Below are 17,070 nucleotides of genomic sequence, written 5' to 3'. Positions count from 1 at the left end.
CGGTCCAGCAGGACCTGGCCCTTTAGGTTGGAAAAATTGGTGCTGCCCGGGGGCTGAACAATTGTTTTAACCAAAGCCCCCCGTTTACCGGTACTTCTGGACCCACTGCTGTCCCTACCCACCACCCTCCCGGCTGGCCTTTCCTAGGGACCCACCTGTTCTCCTACTACACGGGCAGCGGTCATGACCCCATCTTCCACCCAAACCTGCTCTTCAGAATACTCAGGGATTCCCTCGTCCTTTTTGCCTTTGGACTGGTCCCCCAGTTCCCCTCAACCCCCTTCGTGCGAAGGCTTCCTCCACGGGACCACTGGCCCCTCAGCCCTAAGTTCCCCACCCGCACCCGAAGGGAACGTTCCACCAGGCAGTGTTACCTGCCTGACCCGATGAACCACTGCAGGGGCTGTGCGTGAGCTCTGCGACTTCCGAGTGCTATTTTTTCAGACTGTAAATGTTTTCTAATTAAAGGAGCTCCGAGGTAATGGGGCATCTCCATGTGTCTGAGAACCCCGGTGTGTGCAGGTAAGAAGGACACGGGGTCGTTAAAATGGAAAAGCTGGGAGGTTCCGATGGGAAGGGGCGGGCGGAGGATCCTCCTAGGCGTCCTTTCCCAAGGCCTCTGGGCAGCTCAGGGACTGGCCCCAGGCCACCAGTCTGTGAGGGACCGCAGGGCTTTCTCCCGGATGGTGAAGAGGTGGGACTGGGGCAGGAGGGGGAGAAAGGAATGAGGAAGCGGCCTTGGTAAGGGGCATGGACAGGGAGGGAGGGAGAGAGGGAGGTCTGTGGAGAGGTCAGAGGGGGCAGAGCCCGCCCTGGCTGAAGGAGGCTGAGGGAAGTGGAACAGGTGCAGGGTGGGAAGAAGGATGGAGAGGAGCAGGTGGATTGCTGGGGAGGAGGGACAGCACCCGGCTCCCGTCCTCATCCGAGCAGCCCTTCAAATCACTCCAGAAATCTCGGCATTTATAAAAACTGGCAGATTTATTCCGCAGGGGCCCATTTTCAAGAACCTAAAGGTGAAGGTGGGAGAGGGGAGGAGAGCTTTCCTCCCCTTTTCCTTTCCCCCTCATCTTATTTTCCCTAAGGCGATAAAAATGGCCTGGACCCCAAAACCTACCCAAATAAAAAACCAAAAAACTGAGGTTCCAAAAAGTTACAGCATCTTAATTCCTCATAGAAAAGGGGAAGGAGCCAGAGGGAAGGGAGATGCCCCCAGCCTGGTGGGACATCCCCCCCCTTAAATAGCTGCCCCAATTGGACAAGCCTGGGGCTAAAGCATTTAAAAACTCCCCATTTTATCAAAACCAAAGAGAAAAAAATTTCCCTTCCCCCCAAAACCTAAATATATATATATATAGATATAATTTTTTTCCTTAAAAAAACAAAAATTTGAAGGCATTAAGCGTTAAAGTGAAATCTAGAACAAGGGAATGTGAAATTCCCTCCTTCCTTCCCCCTATTGTGGGGTTAATTGGTACATCCCCAGCAGAGGAACCTGCCCCAAGGGGATGGCAGAGGGGAAGGACCAAAGGGAGCAAAGGGTGGGGGCTTCCCCAGCCAATCAGCAGCCAGTATAGGAGTGGGCATGGCAGAAGCCACACCCCCTTGGAATTTTCCAAGTGGGATGAGGAGTGGGGAAGACGCATTCCTGTGTAGTCTTCAGCCAATTCCAAGTCAAGTTGAGGCAGGGAAAGCAGGGTGACAGGCAAGATGTGCAGAAAGGAGAAACGGGATCTTCTGGGGCCCTGTGGTCAGGGGGAACCCCTCTTCCTCAGCTCCTGGACAAAGGCTGGAAGGAAACAAAGGGCAGAGGTCAGGGGCAGAGCCTCTTCTCCCTTCCCTTTCAAAACAGGGCTCTTTCCAAGGGACAGGATTCCTCCAAAACCACCTCACCTTCAATTATTTCTTCTTTCACTTTCTGCAATTCCTTCCTCACCTCTTCCAGAAATTCCTGAAAACAATGGGGTGCAACCAATCAGGAAGAGTCCCTGGTCTTGCAGACACAAGTCTCCCTCCCTCCCTCCCTCCCTCCCTCCCTCCCTCTCTCCCTCCCTCCCTCCCTCCCTCCCTCCCTCCCTTCCTTGCTTCATTTTATTTTTATTGACTTCAGAGAGGGAGGGAGAGGAAGAGAGAGAGAGAAACATCAATGATGAGAATCATTGATCTTGATTGGCTGCCTCCTGCACACCCCCTCCTGGGGATTGAGCTTGCAACCAGGGCATATGCCCTTGACCGGAATCAAACCCGGAACCAACCCTTCAGTTCTCAAGCCAATGCTTTATCCACTGAGCCAAACCAGCTAGGGCTAATTTCTCCTTTCTTGATGACTGAAGGGCCACACACACACTATGACCTCACTGACAAAGCCGCAGAGGAACTGGAGAATTCTGGAGATTTCTGGATCCTCTGAGCCAGAAGAAAAGTACTGGAGAACATCCAGTACCAGGGATGGCAAATACTTTCTATTCTCCTGCCAACTCCAGTTGGTAATGGATGTCTGGGGCCAGTGTGCTGAAAAGGACTCTGGGTACTCATCAGGAAAGTGTGCAGGGATAGATTAGTAAGGCCTGTCAAGCGCACCGGAAAAGGGAGTTGTGGATGACACGACAAGCCATCCCTGACCTGATCACATCTCTCCATTTCTCAGAACAGGAACTGAGTGTTTCCCAGGCCCTTTCTAGAATCACATGGCAAGTCAGTGGCAGAATTTAGACCCAGATCTCTCTTCTTCCGGTGGCCCCTTTTATAGCCCCCCTAACCTCCCCCCAGTCCCCTCGCCAAGCTACCTGCTTCACCCTCTCCAGGTCTGACTCATCGCCGGAGCTGGGTGTGGAGGGGTGGGCCTCGGAAGTGGTCACTGAAGACGACGACTTCATCCTGGGAGAGATGGTGTGGTTTGGGACAGAAATGAGGTTAGAGCGGGCCTGCCTCCCATTCCACGAGCATGGTGTTCCTCCCTACGGATTCAGCAATTCCATCCACTTGGGGTAGGTGGGGCCCCATTATTGATGACCCACCTTGGCAAGGTTGTGCTGTTCTTCTCCCAGGGTCTCCGCACAGGTTCTGGGGGACAGGCAACAGATCAGAAAGATAAGGGACAAGGAATGCCCCACCTCGATCTTTTTCCCACAGCCTCATCAGCCCCTGTTCCAAGAACCATCTCAGGAGACTACAATCCCCAGTATTGTTTGCACAGACTCTCTCAAGAATGTGCTTTATGTGTGAGGACAAAGCATCCTGGGATTTGTAGTTCCTGTGGCTAAACTGGGCTATCACTCACCACTTTGGGCTGGGACTCTGGCTTCTGGCTCCTCCTGCTGGTGGGAAATAAAACTGTCATGAGCCAGTCCCTGCCACACCTCAGTTCATTTTCCTCTTCCAGGTTCTGTCCAGCCCATCCTTCTCACACCGCCTCCCCAATATCCCTACCCCAACGGTACAGCCTAAGGTGTAGATGGCGGGAAGAGCCCCTAACTCACATTGGCAGATTCATCCTTGGGGGGTTTCTCCCCAACTAGTGTGGCTTTCCTTCTGCAGGAGGGAAAGGCAAAAACAGATGGCTCCAGCCCTCCCTCAGCCACTCAACAATTCCCCTGCCCAGAGCTCAGAAAGGTGGATTCTAGGGTACAGAGTTATGGAATTTGTGAATGCTAAGAAAGCTTTAATTTTAGAAGTTACAGAGAGTGCTGTTCTCGAGGTAGGACGGGGGGGGGGGGGGGGGGGGTGGTGTTGCGCTTTTCACATTCGGGAATCACAAAGTTCTAAGGGAGGAGGGCTCTGGAATTCTAGGAACCCAACTTTTCAGGTTCTGAGGCAGGAATGTCTAAGGTCCTAGAATTTAGAACATTCTAGAGCCTACCAGGTGGTTGCAAACTCAGCCATCTCAGGAGAATGCAATTGCAGCATCATATCCCAAACCTGACTATCAAGGAGGGAACTTTCATCCAAAGGAACAAACAAACAAAAAACCCACAACGGGAATCTGAGCACCCCCACACCTGGCCCTACTGGCCCAGGCGGTGACTGCTGGTCTGAGGGGTTTGTTCCCGAGCCTTCCAGGGGCACGGAGGGCTCCAGGCGCAGGCTCACCTCCGGGCCAGCATGGCGTTCATCTCTTCCATGAGCCCGCCCCCTGTGCTTCTAGTGCTCTCAGCTTTGGGGGCTGAGGGCCCCCCTGAGGCCTCCTCCTGCTGGAGAAATTACAAAGAGGGGGGCTTTACGGGCAGGCCTCCTGATGGCCCCAGGCAACTCTGGCCTCATTCCCCATTATTCCCTCAGGGCCCCCGTCTCCCCACACCCCTCACCTTGCTGACTTTCCTGAGTTTGGCTCCGGCAATGGCTGCAGCCAGGCCGGGGGCCCCAGTCCCTCCACCACTGGGGCCAGCTGCTGTGGGGAGAGGGGGTGGAGGGGGTGGGCCTCCCCCTGCTCCAGGCCCTACAGCTGAGACCCCTGAGGGGGGCAGACCAGAGGGTGGGGGGGGACCCGGAGGCGGGGGAGGTCCTGGGGGTGGAGGCGGTCCCCCAGCAGGGGGAGCAGGTGGGGCTCCTGAAACAAACAAAAAAAGGAGGGGTGCTGAGAGAGAAGCCCCATTCTTTGTAACCCAGCTGGCCCACCCCCTCCTCTGGGGAGCCCCCCACTCCCTCCAGGGACCCCGTGAACAATCACCTGCATTGGAGACCCGGCGCTCCACGTGCTCTGGCTGCCTGAGGAGGGAGGAGGGAGGGACCCTGAGAATGGCCACCACCCCTGGCCGCTGAGGTCCCCAGGGAGACGGGCTCCTAACCCCACCCGCTTCCTTCCCCAGGGGCCCGGGAAAGCGGGGGCAGCAGGGCCAGGGTGAGACCAAGATGCCAGCATTCTAGTCACCGGACTGTCAACAACTGAATTACAAAATGCTCAAGATTCTTTCAAGAACCAAGTTTTAGACTCTCCGGAGAACCAGGGGGGCAGGACTGGGAGGGTGAGGCGTTTCTCCAACCTCAGGAGGCAGGGGTTCCTGGAGCTCATTTCTAGGCCCCTGGGAGCTGACGTTGGACGGTTGTGAATGCTCGGGGTCAGGGGCGCGGACTATCCACTCTGGCGGCGGTAGGATTCCCACCCCGGGCCGGGCCCCACCTTTTCTGAAGCTCCGCCTCCTCGGGGGCGGGGCCATTCTGGGCGGACCAGGCGGGCGGTGCTGCCTGCGGCTGCGCAGGTGGAGCTGGTGGTGGTGGTGGTGCTGCTGGAGGCCCCCCTCCTGGAAAGCGAGAGTAGAAGGAGGTGATGAGTCACCCCTGGAGCCCGGCCCCACCTCGTGGCACTTTCCCTCCTCTCTGCCAGGCCCGTCCGGAATCCCGCCCAGAGGTGCTCACTTCCTCCTTCATCAGCCACCCTGACGCTCCGGCTGGGTGTGGGCACCTGGGCAAACTCCTGGGCTGAGGGTCAGCACCAGCTTCCCTGACTGAGCTGATATGTGGGGGGTGCTGTGGTGATGCCCAAGTGACTGGAGCGGGGCGGGGGGGGGGGGGCGGGGGGGGGCCACAATGAAGGCCCAAAGGGGGCAGTCACTTGCAGACTGGAATTTGCAGAAATTGCAAATTCGGGATGATTTCAACATCTACTCCTGTGTTTTTGGGGTTTTTTTTTTTTACTCTTGTTTTTTTTTAATCTTCACCCGAGGATATTTTCACATTGATTTTTAGAGAGAGTGGGAGAGAGGGAGACAGAGAGAAACATCGATGTGAGAGAAACACATCGATTGGTTGCCTCTCGCACGAAACCAAACCAGGGCCCAGACCCCCGGGGCCAGGGAGGAACCTGCAACCAAAGTATGTGCCCTTGACTGGAATCGAACCCGGGACCCTTCAATCCACAGGCCGACGCTTATCCACTGAGCCAAACCAACTAGGGCTTTTTTTTGTTTGTTTTCTTATCCTTATTCACCAGTGAGGATATTTTCCATTGATTTTCAGAGAGAGTGGAAGGAAGTGGGGAGGGGAGAAGAGAGAGCGAGAGGCATTGATTGGCTGCCTCCTGCACAGCTCCTAGTGGGGGTGGGGAGGTGGGGAGGGCGGGGGCGGGTTTGAACCCGCAACCCAGGCACGTGCCCCTGACCAGAATGGAACCTGCGCCCCTCGGGTGTGCAGGCTGACGCTCTAACCACTGAAACACGGGCCAGGGCTCCCACATCTGCTCTTAACCAGGGGCTCGGCCACGGAGACCCCCAGCCCACGGACCCTGAAGAGGCTGAAAGCCTGCGCCTTACCCACCCCAGGCCGCTGGCGCCCATGGCCACAAACCGCCCGCATGTTTCTCTCTGTGCCCCAGACAAGCAAGCCCTTCCCACTGTCACCGGAGCCGCTCCGAGAAGCAGACACCCCTGCCCCTTGGCGATCTGAAGCTCTCCGGCAGCGAGCTGGGCCCGGTGCACAGCGGCACCTAACGCCTCGCTGTCCACGGGCCGCCGTCACCGGACACTTGCTAGACACGCAGAGGCCAGCCCCACCTCAGCCCAACGGAACTGGACTCTGCCTGTTACCCAGATGTCCAGCGGTTCGTGGGCACGGTCAGGTTAAGAGCCACCACCTTGGTCCTGGCCGGTAGCTCAGAGCATCGTCCTGATAAACCAAGGTCCAATCCTTAGTCAGGGCACATACAGGAATCAACCAATGAATGCATAAATGACTGAACAACAAATCAGCATCTCTCTTTTTCTCTCCCCCACCCCCAGCCTCTCTCTCAAAAATGAATTTAAAAAAAAAGAACTACCACCCGGCTAGCGTGGCTCAGTGATTGAGCATCCACCTATGAACCAGGAGTTCACGGTTCAATTCCCTGTCAAGGCACATGCCTAGGTTATACGCTCGATCTCCAGTAGGGGGCGTGCAGGAGGCAGCCCATCAATGATTCTCTCTCATCATTGATGTTTCTATCTCTCTCTCCCTCTCCCACTCCCTTCCTCTCTGAAATCAATCTATAATAATAAAAGCATAATATGCTAATGAGACCAGACAGCCGAACAACATTCCAGACAAAGTCGGGGCTGTGAGGGCTGAGGCAGCTGCCATGGCTGTGAGGGCCGAGCCCCTTGCACGGATTTTGTGCACTGGGCCTCTAGTAAAAACATATTTAAAAATATATATATTTTGTAAAAAGAACTACCACCTGTAGATTTAATATCAATGTCTGAAAACGAATTGATGATGACACGAGCCAGTACGATACCCGGCAAAGGGCAGAGGGAGCCTTCCAAGAGCTGGAAAGAGCTACACCTTGGTCTGGGAGGCGGTCGCCAGGAGTGTGCGTGTGAAAATTCGTTGACACACCGCAGCCTTAGGAATCCCGGGGCACAAGGGGCACACAGGGGCCCACACCAAATCCTCAGAAAAACTGTCCACAGTGAATCAGCCCCATTTTCAGATGAGTAAACTGAGGCCCCGAGGAGTGAAGTGGCGGCCCCAGGCCCCACGGCAGGGCTCAGGGGCCCCCTCTGCCCACTGTTGCTGACCTTCCAAGGCCTCCAGGGCACTGGCCATGCTTGCGGCGAACTGCGCGGCGTCCTCCTTGCTGCCGAAGTTGAGGCCCCAGACCTGGCGGGCGTCCCGCCACTGGTGGAAGTTGGGGGTGGCCTGGTTATACTTGAGACCCCGGATGATGGCGCAGTTGATGACCACCTGGCAGGAGGGGAAAGGTGGGTGAGGGGGTGCAGGGGCGGAGGGCGCAGCCCTGGGAAGGGGAGGCCAGGGGGCTTCACCTGCTGGTCTGGCTGCATCTTCCGGCCGACCACCCGGAAGGAGTTGGCGGTGGGGTTGTGGTAGATCTGGACTCGGCTGAAGGTCTGGGGGCCCGTGCCCGCAGGCAGCCACCGCTTGTTGCCGTCATCGTAGAGCATCACAGTGGCGCGGCTGGAGCAGATCACCGTCTCGCTGCCAGGAAACGGGGAGAGCGGGAGTGAGGCCGGTTAGCCGGAACGACGGCACCCCCTCCAGGTCCTGGTCACCTTCTCCATCTGGGTCCCCCTCGGAGACTCAGGGACCATGTGAGAGGAAGAGAGACACACGCGGAGAGGCAGGGGAGACGGCCCCTTGCAGAGGCCCAGGTGGACAGTGATTGGGAGGAAGACAGACAGACTGGGGGAGCAAAGAACAAACTGGGGATGTGAGACAGACGGGGAGAAAGAGAGCGGGAGAGGAAGTCAGACAGACAGAGTGGAAGGGACAAACAGGCTGACATGGAGAGAGAGCTGAGAGGGAGAGTCAGACTGACAATGGGGAGACAGACGAGGGAACGGTGAGGGGAACACATGGAAAGGCAGGGGGTGGAGAACGAGAGAGAGAGAGAGAGAGAGAGAGAGAGAGAGAGAGATGGGCAGTCAGAGAGAGAGACTCAGGTAAGTCCTAAGTGAGAGCTGGAGGAGGAGGGGACTTGGAAGGAGGAGGGAGTGGGGAGGGGGCAGGCCCTCTGGGCAGCGGCATTGGGAATCAGCCTGGCACTCCTGGAGCCTCAGTTTCCCTATCTCTTCCAGGGTTCTCCCCTGCCACCCACCCCGAGACACACACACACACACACACACACACACACACACACACACACACACTCCCTGCTTCTGTCGGAGGAGGAAGCTGAGCCCACGGAGGGGAAGGGTAGGCCTGCAGCACGTAGGGGACCCATGCTGCACCCTAACCTCTTCTTTTTCCTGCTGCCACCCCATCCATCTGCCCCATCACCCCCCACTGCACCGGGCCACCAGCAACACTCCCTGACCCAGACAGCCGCGGCCCCACCCTCGAGGGCAGGAGACAGTCCAGTCCCCAGACGGTGACAGTGCAGGGCCCAGCCCAGGGGGACTGGGAGCACCCTCCCTGGCCTGGGAGCTGCAGAGGAGTTCTGGAGCAAGTGGCATCTGACTCAGCCTTGCGGGGGGGGGTGTATCAAGAAACTAGTTCAGAGTTCAGGCCCTGATATCCAGAGACCTGGGTTCAAACCCCCGCGGAGCCACCTACTCCATGTGACTTAGCAAGTGACCCTCCCACTTGAGAACTGCAAACTGGGGAAATGGCAGTCCCCCTCTCCCCGCCCCCCCCCCCCCCGGGCACCCAGGACAGTGGGAGGAGTAAGGAGTCTGGGCACGTAAAGCCACGTACTGGGCATGGACTGAGCACTTAGTAACTGTCAGCATCTCTCACATCACAGGCACCTGAACATCTCCTGAGCACCCGCCTCCCCCCCCCCCCCCCAGTCCTTCTCAGGTTCAACCTCCCATCCCCCAACGAGGAAACTCAGGCTCCCAGACAGGAAGTGACTTGCTCAAGGTCACACACAGACCTGGGGGAAGTGCCGGTCCCTACCCCGCCCCACCCCCACCAAACTTTTTCCTGAAAAGAGGAAGTTGGTGGTCAGAGGTTTCCGGGGAGAGAAGTTATACCCCACAATGGCTGTCTCAACCAGGGCTGTTCAAGGCCAGTCAGGGAAAACCCCTCAGCAGACCCAGCTCTGGGCTCCTAGGCCTGGGGCCGAGCGCCGGACACCCCCAAGTTTACATAAACTGTGGTGTCTCCTTCTTGGGTATCTGCTGATCAGACACCCTGAGCCCTCTCCTCCGTCCCTCACTTTATCCTCCTTCAAGATGGGTACCGTGTCATCCTCAGTACGCAAGTGGGGAGCGAGTGGAGGCCCAGTGAGGCCGGGGGGCTTGCTCCCGTTCAGAGCTCGTCAGCAGCAGAATGAGGATTCGAACCCAGGCCACCTGGCAGCCCAGGCCACAGTCTCAACCACCAGGGACCTTGGGGGCCCGAACCCACACACCAGGTGCAGGTTCAGGGGCCGTTTCTGGCTCCCACTGCCCCCTGGCAGGGTGGGGTGGAGGCCTGGCCCACACCTGCCACCCACCCACGGGGCAGACTCTGGCCAGGAGCCCGGCTGTGTTTGCTACCCCACCCTGGCTGCACTTTGCTCTCCCAAGCTGCCCTGCCCTGCCCAGGCTCCGGCCTGGCCCGAGGGCGCCTGCCGGGTGACCCCAGGCTGGTCCTACCCCTCTCCAGGCCGCAGTGTCCCCATTACAGCAGAAGGGTCCTGTTAAAACACCCATCAGATGGAGTCCCTCCTCTTCTCTTGGATATATCCTCCCCCCCCCCCCCGCCCCCCACCTCAGGCTCAGGCAGAAAAAAAAGCCAGGATCTCTCTGTGGCTTCCGCGATCTCCGATCTCACCCCTTCCCTCCCCCCAGCTCGCAGGTTCAGCCCCTCTGGCCTCCAAGCTGTTCCTTCCACAGGCACATGGCTGCCTCAGGCTAAGCACTTCTTCCTCCTCATCCTGGATCCTCCCCTCCCCCAGCCTCTTCCCCTGACGGCCAGAAAAGGTCTCTCCCTCTCATCCCATGTCCCACGGCAGAGCATCCATCCCTCCCTGACAGTCCCCATCTGTCCTACAAAAGGTCAGGGCCATGAGGGCAGGGATGTGTGTCTCCAGAACCTAGAATGGTGTCCGGCACCTAGGTGTTCCACAGCTGTTACATCAGCCATCGATAAAAAAGGAAAACCTATAGCCGTGGCAGCTGGGTTACAGACACTGTTCGAGGTGCTGCTGAGCTCCAGTTTCCACAAGAACCTTGCAAGGACCTCCCGAGAAGGACTCTGGTCCTTACTCTTACTACAGAGGAACCAGGGGCACAGAGAGGTGAAGACACTGGTCCCAGGTCACACAGCGAGAAAGCAGAGGGGCTGGCATTTGAAACCAAGTCCACCCAAGTTCTTTTTTTTTTTTTTAAGATATATTTTATTGATTTTTTACAGAGAGGAAGGGAGAAGGATAGAGTTAGAAACATCCATGAGAGAGAAACATCGATCAGCTGCCTCCTGCACACCCCCCACCGGGGAGGTGCCTGCAACCAAGGTACATGCCCTTGACCGGAATCGAACCTGGGACCCTTCAGTCGGCAGGCCGGCGCTCTATCCACTGAGCCAAACCGGTTACGGCTCCACCCAAGTTCTTAACCTCATTTTAAGGTGAGGAAACAGCTAAGCTAAAATAAAAAAGCCAAGGGCTGAAGTGGTGTGTATCAGAGGTTTTTAAAAAAGGTGGGGAGGAGATAAATACATCCGCGCCCAGTGGTGATTTTTGCGGCTGCCTCCGAGGATGGGCACTGGGGACCCGAGGAAGGAGGAAACGGACATATCGCACTCTTTACTTTTTAAAACTGCTTGATTCTTTATTATTATTATTATTATTATTATTATTATTATTATTATTGATTTCAGACAGGGAGGGAGAGGGGAGAGGGAGAGAGAAACATCAGTGATGAGAGAGAATCATCGATGGGCTGCCTCCTGCACGCCCCTCACCTGGGATCAAGCTGCAACCTGGGCTCATGTGCCCTTGACCAGAATTGAACCCGGGACCCTTTAGACCGCAGGCTGACACTCTACCCACTGAGCCAGACCGGCTAGGACTTGATTCTTTCTTTCTCTCTTTTTTTTCACCACAGGCTGGTATTACCTAGAAAAAACTCATTCATTACTTAAGTTCAAACATTAAAACTATAAATCAGGCAAAACCTGCAACAGAAAATCCCACAGCCAGGAAGCTGGGGCAGAGGTTCGTCTCTTAGGGTCCCACATCAGAGAGCCTAATTCCCAGCCAATGCAGGACCCTCCCTCCGCCACGGTCCCCACATTCTGGAAAACTCTAGCAAGCGGTGGTGGATGGGAGAGGGTGCTGTGTGACTTCACCTCTCTGAGCCTGTTTCCAGCCCTGGGAACCATCAGTCAGTGGTTTGCTGTAACGCTTCAAAGAGATAAGAAAAACCCTAAAGCTCAGGCACAGCCTCCATATAAGGAAGCTGAGGGTCAAAACAGGGGAGAGAGCTTCTCATCACTGGAGGCAATCAAGCATAGTCACTCTGGTTCACTCAGACCTCCCAGGTTAGAGGCTTGCCCTTTTCTTTACCCTAAGACTTACCCTATAGCTTCCTCACACCACACAACTTGTGATCCACACTGCCGGCACCCACACACACCTTTCCAAACGACTACTCTTTTGAAACAACCCTGTAATAAGGAACCAGATCTAGGGTCTGTGGGGCTTGTGTAGGCTCACTCCAGTCCCTCTTCCCTGACCAGTCTGTTTCCTATAAGCGAACAAGAAAGTAACGTGGGTTGCTTTTTTCGTATCTCCACTAACTGTTCATACAGCGAAAGAGTGTTACCTATGTATTTTTAAAAGACCATTAAGCCCAGCCAGTGTGACTCACTGGTTGAGCATTGACCTATGAACCAGGAGGTCATGGTTTGATTCCTGGCCAGGGCACATGCACAGATTGCGGGCTCGATCCCCAGTGTGGGGCGTGCAGGAAGCAGCCGATCAATGATTCTCTCTCATCATTGATGTTTCTGTCTCTCCCTCTCCCTTCTTCTCTGAAACCAATAATATATATATATGAACATTAGAAGTTTTCTTTTCCTTTTTCTTTTAATAGCATAATACTCTGGAGTCAGTCCTGAGTTCAAATTCAGACTTGCCTACTTTGGGCAATCTGCTTCATTTGTCCATGCCTCAGTTTCCCCATCTGTTAACTGGAAGGTGGGGCAGTCACGACATATCCATCTCTTAGAATTGCTGTTGAGAATTACACTGAATTAGTTACCTAGTACAGTGTCTGCACAAAGTAGATGACTGATCAAATGGTCTCACAATTTTTTAAAATAAAGATAAGAGCAATGACCACTACTGGAAGAGAAAGAAAGGAACCCACATTCTTCTTGAGAGGCCCTCTGCCCCGAGAGTCTCAGACTTCCTCCCGGCTTCCCAGCTTTCCCAGAATCCCAGTTCAGAGTCTAAGACACACATTAGACACTCAACAAATATTTGTCAAACTGGGGAAAAAAGGAGCTTTTATCTTGTAATTTTCCATCTTAACATCCTCTCTTCCAACTGCCCCCCAAGACTGTCACCACCCAAACCAGCCAGAAATCAAAGGATCCTAGTCTGCTCTCTCCCTCAAGACTGCCTAGGAATTTCTGCCGCATCTTGCTCCGGCCGGGCTCTCTGAGCCTCAGTTTCCCCAGCTGGACACAGGGGGCCGGGGTGGATTGGAATCCTAGCTGTCTTGGGAGAAGAGGCACAGCCCAGAAAGTCGGGTGTGGCCAGTGACAGGGAAGACCCCCTCAGGAAGTGGCAGTAACCCCCTGGTGGGACACCCCCCCCCCCAACTTTGGCCCACTCCCCATAAGGTGTGAGGCTGGGCCTGCACCAGCAGGAGGGGCCTGTGGTAGGCCCGGGCCTCGGGACTGGGCTGGGGGTGGGGGTGGGGGTGGGAGGCCGGCCCAGACACTGCTCCTGCCCTTTTACGGTCTCAGTGAGTGAGGCAGCACTAACTCGGACATCCGCCATCCGCCTTCCACGGTGCCTGGGACCGGAAACGCGGGGGGGCGGGGGGCAAGGGGCGGGACGGGGGCCAGTGGGAGAGAGGACTCCCCGGGGAAGAGGGTGAAGGAAGAGAGCCCAGCTCCCCGGAACTGCCCGGTGTCCAGGGCAGGCCTTGGAGGGGTGTTGCTATCCGGGGAGGAAGGGGAGGCAGGAAGTCTGGGCGGTATCTGTGGGTGCCCCCTTGTTGCAAATTTTCCAACCATCCCTCTCCCATCAGAAGGAACAAATGCGGGCGGTGGGTTCTCCAATGGTCCCGAAAAGGAATGCCACCCCGATGTCCGAGGGCCGGGTGTGGAGAGTGGGGGGAGCGGAGGATGTGGGCACCACGGGGTTAACACCCAGCTGTCCCCAGAGGCCTCCCCCTTAAGCCGGGGTCTTCGGGGCAGGAAGTCCCTGAGAGAGTGGAGGAAGGGAGATAGTATTGTCTGACTCAGGCCACTAGGGAAAGATTATGGGGATCCAGGGGAAGCGAGAATGGGGGGATCCGGTCCGATCCCCCCAGCTCACTCTGGCCCCGCCCTCAGGTGAGCCCAGGAGTTTTGGGGAGGCCAGGGTAAGACAAAATCCCCGAGTCCCTTGTCCCCCTCCCCCCTCACACACACCCCCCCCAGGATTAAATTCGGGGGGAGATAGCTGGAACAATCTGGGGAGCCTGGGTCCCAGGGGAGAGAGAGTGCTGTGACCTTGACGCTTCCAGCGCGCCCCCTCCTCCAACCCCGCAGTCCGACGGCCGGAGGGGGAGGCGGGGAGGCGCCGCGGAGGGGGAGCGCCGGCCCCCCGCGGTCCCGGCCCGCCCCCTCCCCCACACACACCAGCTGTCTCGACAGGTGAGTCAGGAAGACAAAGGCCCCCTCCCCCAGCTGCCGCGCCCCCTCCGTCCCTGAGCCGCGCAGGTGGGGAGCGGGGCCGCCCTTCTGGCCCGGGGCCGGGGCGCCGCCCTCGGCACCCAGCTCGGTCCACGCTCCCCGGTCCAGGGCTCGGCGGGTTCGAAGCGGCGGGTGCCGGGCGCCGGGGGATGGGCGTCCCCACCAGCCTCGAGGCTGCGCCCGGGGCCGCCGCTCCGACCTCCTCCGCAGGGTGAGCCCCTCCACTCGGAGGGGCCTCCGTGCCCTCGAAGTTAAGGAGCGAGTCCCACACGGGAAGACTTTCCAGCGTCACGTAAAGGGGAACCCCACAAACCACCGTGTACGTTTCAGTCTGTGTTCCAGGTGCCAGGGACCCCCAAACCGGCCCCCACAAACCGTCTCGGAGCCCGAGTTGAGATTTGGGGGGATTCTGAGAACTGCCTAAAGCCTGGCCTCCCTGCGGGGAGTACCTGCCAACTTGGGAGGGCCTCTGAAAAAGTCTTAAAAATTCGGGAGCTCTCGGAACGCCCCCAAATCTGAGGGCTCCCAGGAGAACCTCACCGGCACCACCGCGAACCTTGGGAGTCAGGGGGGAAGTGGTCCATATTTGGAGCTCATCCCAGGGGGCTCGGCCTCAAATCCGAGGCTCCCAGCGCCCGGTCCCCAAATTCCAGCCCGGAGCGAGTTGGGGGGAGGGGACAAAGGCGGGGCGGGGGGCCGCGCCGGCGGGGCAGGGTCTGGAGGCTTTGGAGGCTCACCTCATGGCTGCTCCGCAGGCGGGCGGCGCACCCACAGGACGGGGCGCCCCTGGCTCGAGGTTCAGGGGTTCAGGGTTGGCTCCGGGTTCTGCTCAGTCTCCCCCAGGGTCCCGCCCCATAGAGTCCGGCTTCCTGGGGAAAACGTGGACGGGGACGGGGCGGGTCCTCGGGCACCTCCACCCTCTGGGGGTTCGATCGGGGTCCCCGCGACAGAAAGGGGGTGCGACGTCCCCTCCGCGGCGCTCCCCCTCGGCCGCCGGCGGCTACAGTGTTACTCTTACTACTGTACTTCTCTCCGCTGCTTCTCGATCCAAAATTCCACTCCCCGTACCCACAGTTCCCTGCGCCTTAAAGGGGCCGCGAGCCAACCAAGGCGGGGGTGGGTGGGGTGGAGGGCGCTTAAAAGGGCAACGCGGAACCTCACACCCCAACGTTACTGCGTGGGGCTGCATGCCGGGGTCACTCCCACATTAGGGGGAAGCTTGGTGGAGGGGAAGGGACCCTAGTTCTCCCCACGATGGGAATTCTTAGGGGAATCTCAATGGGGCACAATGAATTCTCACCCTTCCCATCCACTTCTCCATTTCTTTGCACTCTGCTCACTTTGGGGAGGGGGCAAGGCGGACCCTCAAGTTTTCTCCCTTAAATCCTCCCTTCCGACCCCGCAACGTGTCTCTTCTCTGCCCATTTGAGGGGTTACTAAAGGTGAACCCTCTTCCCCGCACCGGAGGGAGGAAGGTGGGAAGGACTCCACCCCTCACCGCCCCCCGCCCGGCCCGGGAAGGTGAGGAGGAAGTGGGTCGAGGGGGCGCGGCCGCCGCTGACTCACAGCCGCGGGGGGTGGGGTGCGGCGGGACCTGGGTGGGGGTGAGACGCCGGGTTCCAGGGGGATGAAGCCCCAGGCCTCCTCCCCACGCACGCCCCGCCGTTACTCAGTGCCGCCCGCGGAGAATGGCAAGATCATCCTGCAATTGGAGGGCACGAAGGCGGGGCGACCCGCCCTGGTACCCGCTCCCGCGAGCCCCTTCCCCCCATGCGCCGGCAGCGGGCTGTGCCCCAACACCCGCTGAAGCTTCCGCAGCGGGTCCCGCCGGCCCCGCCCCACGTGACGTCACTCACGAGGTCCCACCTCTCCCGTACAGCGCCACCTGGCCTGGGTAAGGTGCCCCAGTCGGGGGCAGAAGCCTGGGAAACCATCAGTTTGCCGTTTACAAATGGGGGGACGGAGGCCTGGAGGCAGGGAATATATCTGGGCGATAAGCCCCCTTGCCTGAACCCCCAGAACTAGTGGTGCTTGGTGCGAAGTGTAAAACAAACAATACTCAGGGTCCAGATGACCAGGTGAGCAAATCAACCTTCCCAGCCTTTGTCCAAGCCACATCCTCTGCCTGGGTGCTGCCCTGACCTCGCCTCTTGCTTCTAGGACTTGTGCTGACATTCATTCTTCTCTCCATCTCGCCCTGGGCGCCCTTGAACCCCGGCCCACCCGGGTTAGAATTGTCTCTCTGTGTGTCTCCTCCGGCTGTAAGTTCTCTGGGAACAGGTGTAGACTTCATCTCTTTCTGTGCCTCACTAACTCAGCCAGGCCCAGAACAGCCTTTCCACACACACGTATTCAACTGAGTAAGAACTCCAGTTCTGTGTGACCTTGGGCAAGTCCTTTCTCCTCTCTGGGTCTCAGCTTTTCCATCTGTGAAATGGGAGGGGTGGTGCTTCTGTGCGCCACCTGCACTGCAGTCAGCAAACTTTTTCTAGTAGATATTTTAGGCGTATTAGGCATAGACTCCCTTTCACATATTTTTTACAGCTTTTTAAAATGTAAAAACCAGCCCTGACCAGTTTGGCTCAGTGGATAGAGCGTCTGCCTGTGGACTGAAGGGTCCCAGGTTCAATTCCGGTCAAGGGCATGTACCTTGGTTGCAGGCACATCCCCTGCAAATATATTTTTAAAAATAAAAATAAATAAAATGTAAAAACCATTCTTGACTCGTGTTGTGTAAAACAGGTAGCAAGCCTCCTGCTCTAGAGAAACCCTTGCAAATGTACACAAGGAGCCTGACCAAGATCT

The 17,070-nt window shown here is 57.4% G+C and overlaps 1 protein-coding gene across 4 annotated transcripts; it reads right to left on the bottom strand.

The window, feature by feature from the left end:
• Nucleotides 1-959: 959 nt before the first annotated feature.
• On the bottom strand, nucleotides 960-15,334 carry VASP (vasodilator stimulated phosphoprotein). Of its 4 annotated transcripts, none has more exons than XM_054710947.1 (13): nucleotides 15,003-15,334; nucleotides 7,731-7,902; nucleotides 7,485-7,650; nucleotides 5,114-5,234; nucleotides 4,664-4,701; nucleotides 4,302-4,543; nucleotides 4,087-4,184; nucleotides 3,477-3,528; nucleotides 3,278-3,311; nucleotides 3,015-3,060; nucleotides 2,784-2,874; nucleotides 1,891-1,948; nucleotides 960-1,786 (listed from the first exon to the last, which is right to left on the bottom strand). In XM_054710947.1, exons 1-13 carry the CDS (start codon nucleotides 15,005-15,007, stop codon nucleotides 1,749-1,751), a joined length of 1,161 nt encoding a protein of 386 aa, XP_054566922.1. In that variant the 5' UTR covers nucleotides 15,008-15,334; the 3' UTR covers nucleotides 960-1,748. The 4 variants fall into 4 exon arrangements, with proteins under 4 accessions (XP_054566922.1, XP_054566920.1, XP_054566921.1 ...); XM_054710945.1 differs by having other exon boundaries at nucleotides 3,278-3,314; nucleotides 15,003-15,333; XM_054710946.1 differs by having other exon boundaries at nucleotides 4,087-4,187; nucleotides 15,003-15,332.
• Between the last annotated feature and the right edge of the window lie 1,736 nt (nucleotides 15,335-17,070).

This window comes from Eptesicus fuscus, chromosome 21, assembly GCF_027574615.1.
Source record: "Eptesicus fuscus isolate TK198812 chromosome 21, DD_ASM_mEF_20220401, whole genome shotgun sequence".
Classification (NCBI taxonomy): Eukaryota; Metazoa; Chordata; class Mammalia; order Chiroptera; family Vespertilionidae; genus Eptesicus; species Eptesicus fuscus.
Note: the sequence above shows the minus strand (reverse complement) of the source record. Positions and strands in the feature narration are given on the sequence as shown.

Excerpts from the sequence above, each read along its gene's own strand:
- VASP (XM_054710944.1), bottom strand. Across the intron at positions 3,315-3,476 it reads CCAAGGATGAATCTGCCAAT|CAGGAGGAGCCAGAAGCCAG; the intron begins GTGAGTTAGGGG and ends ATTTCCCACCAG. Across the intron at positions 1,787-1,890 it reads GAAAGAAGAAATAATTGAAG|CCTTTGTCCAGGAGCTGAGG; the intron begins GTGAGGTGGTTT and ends GTTTCCTTCCAG.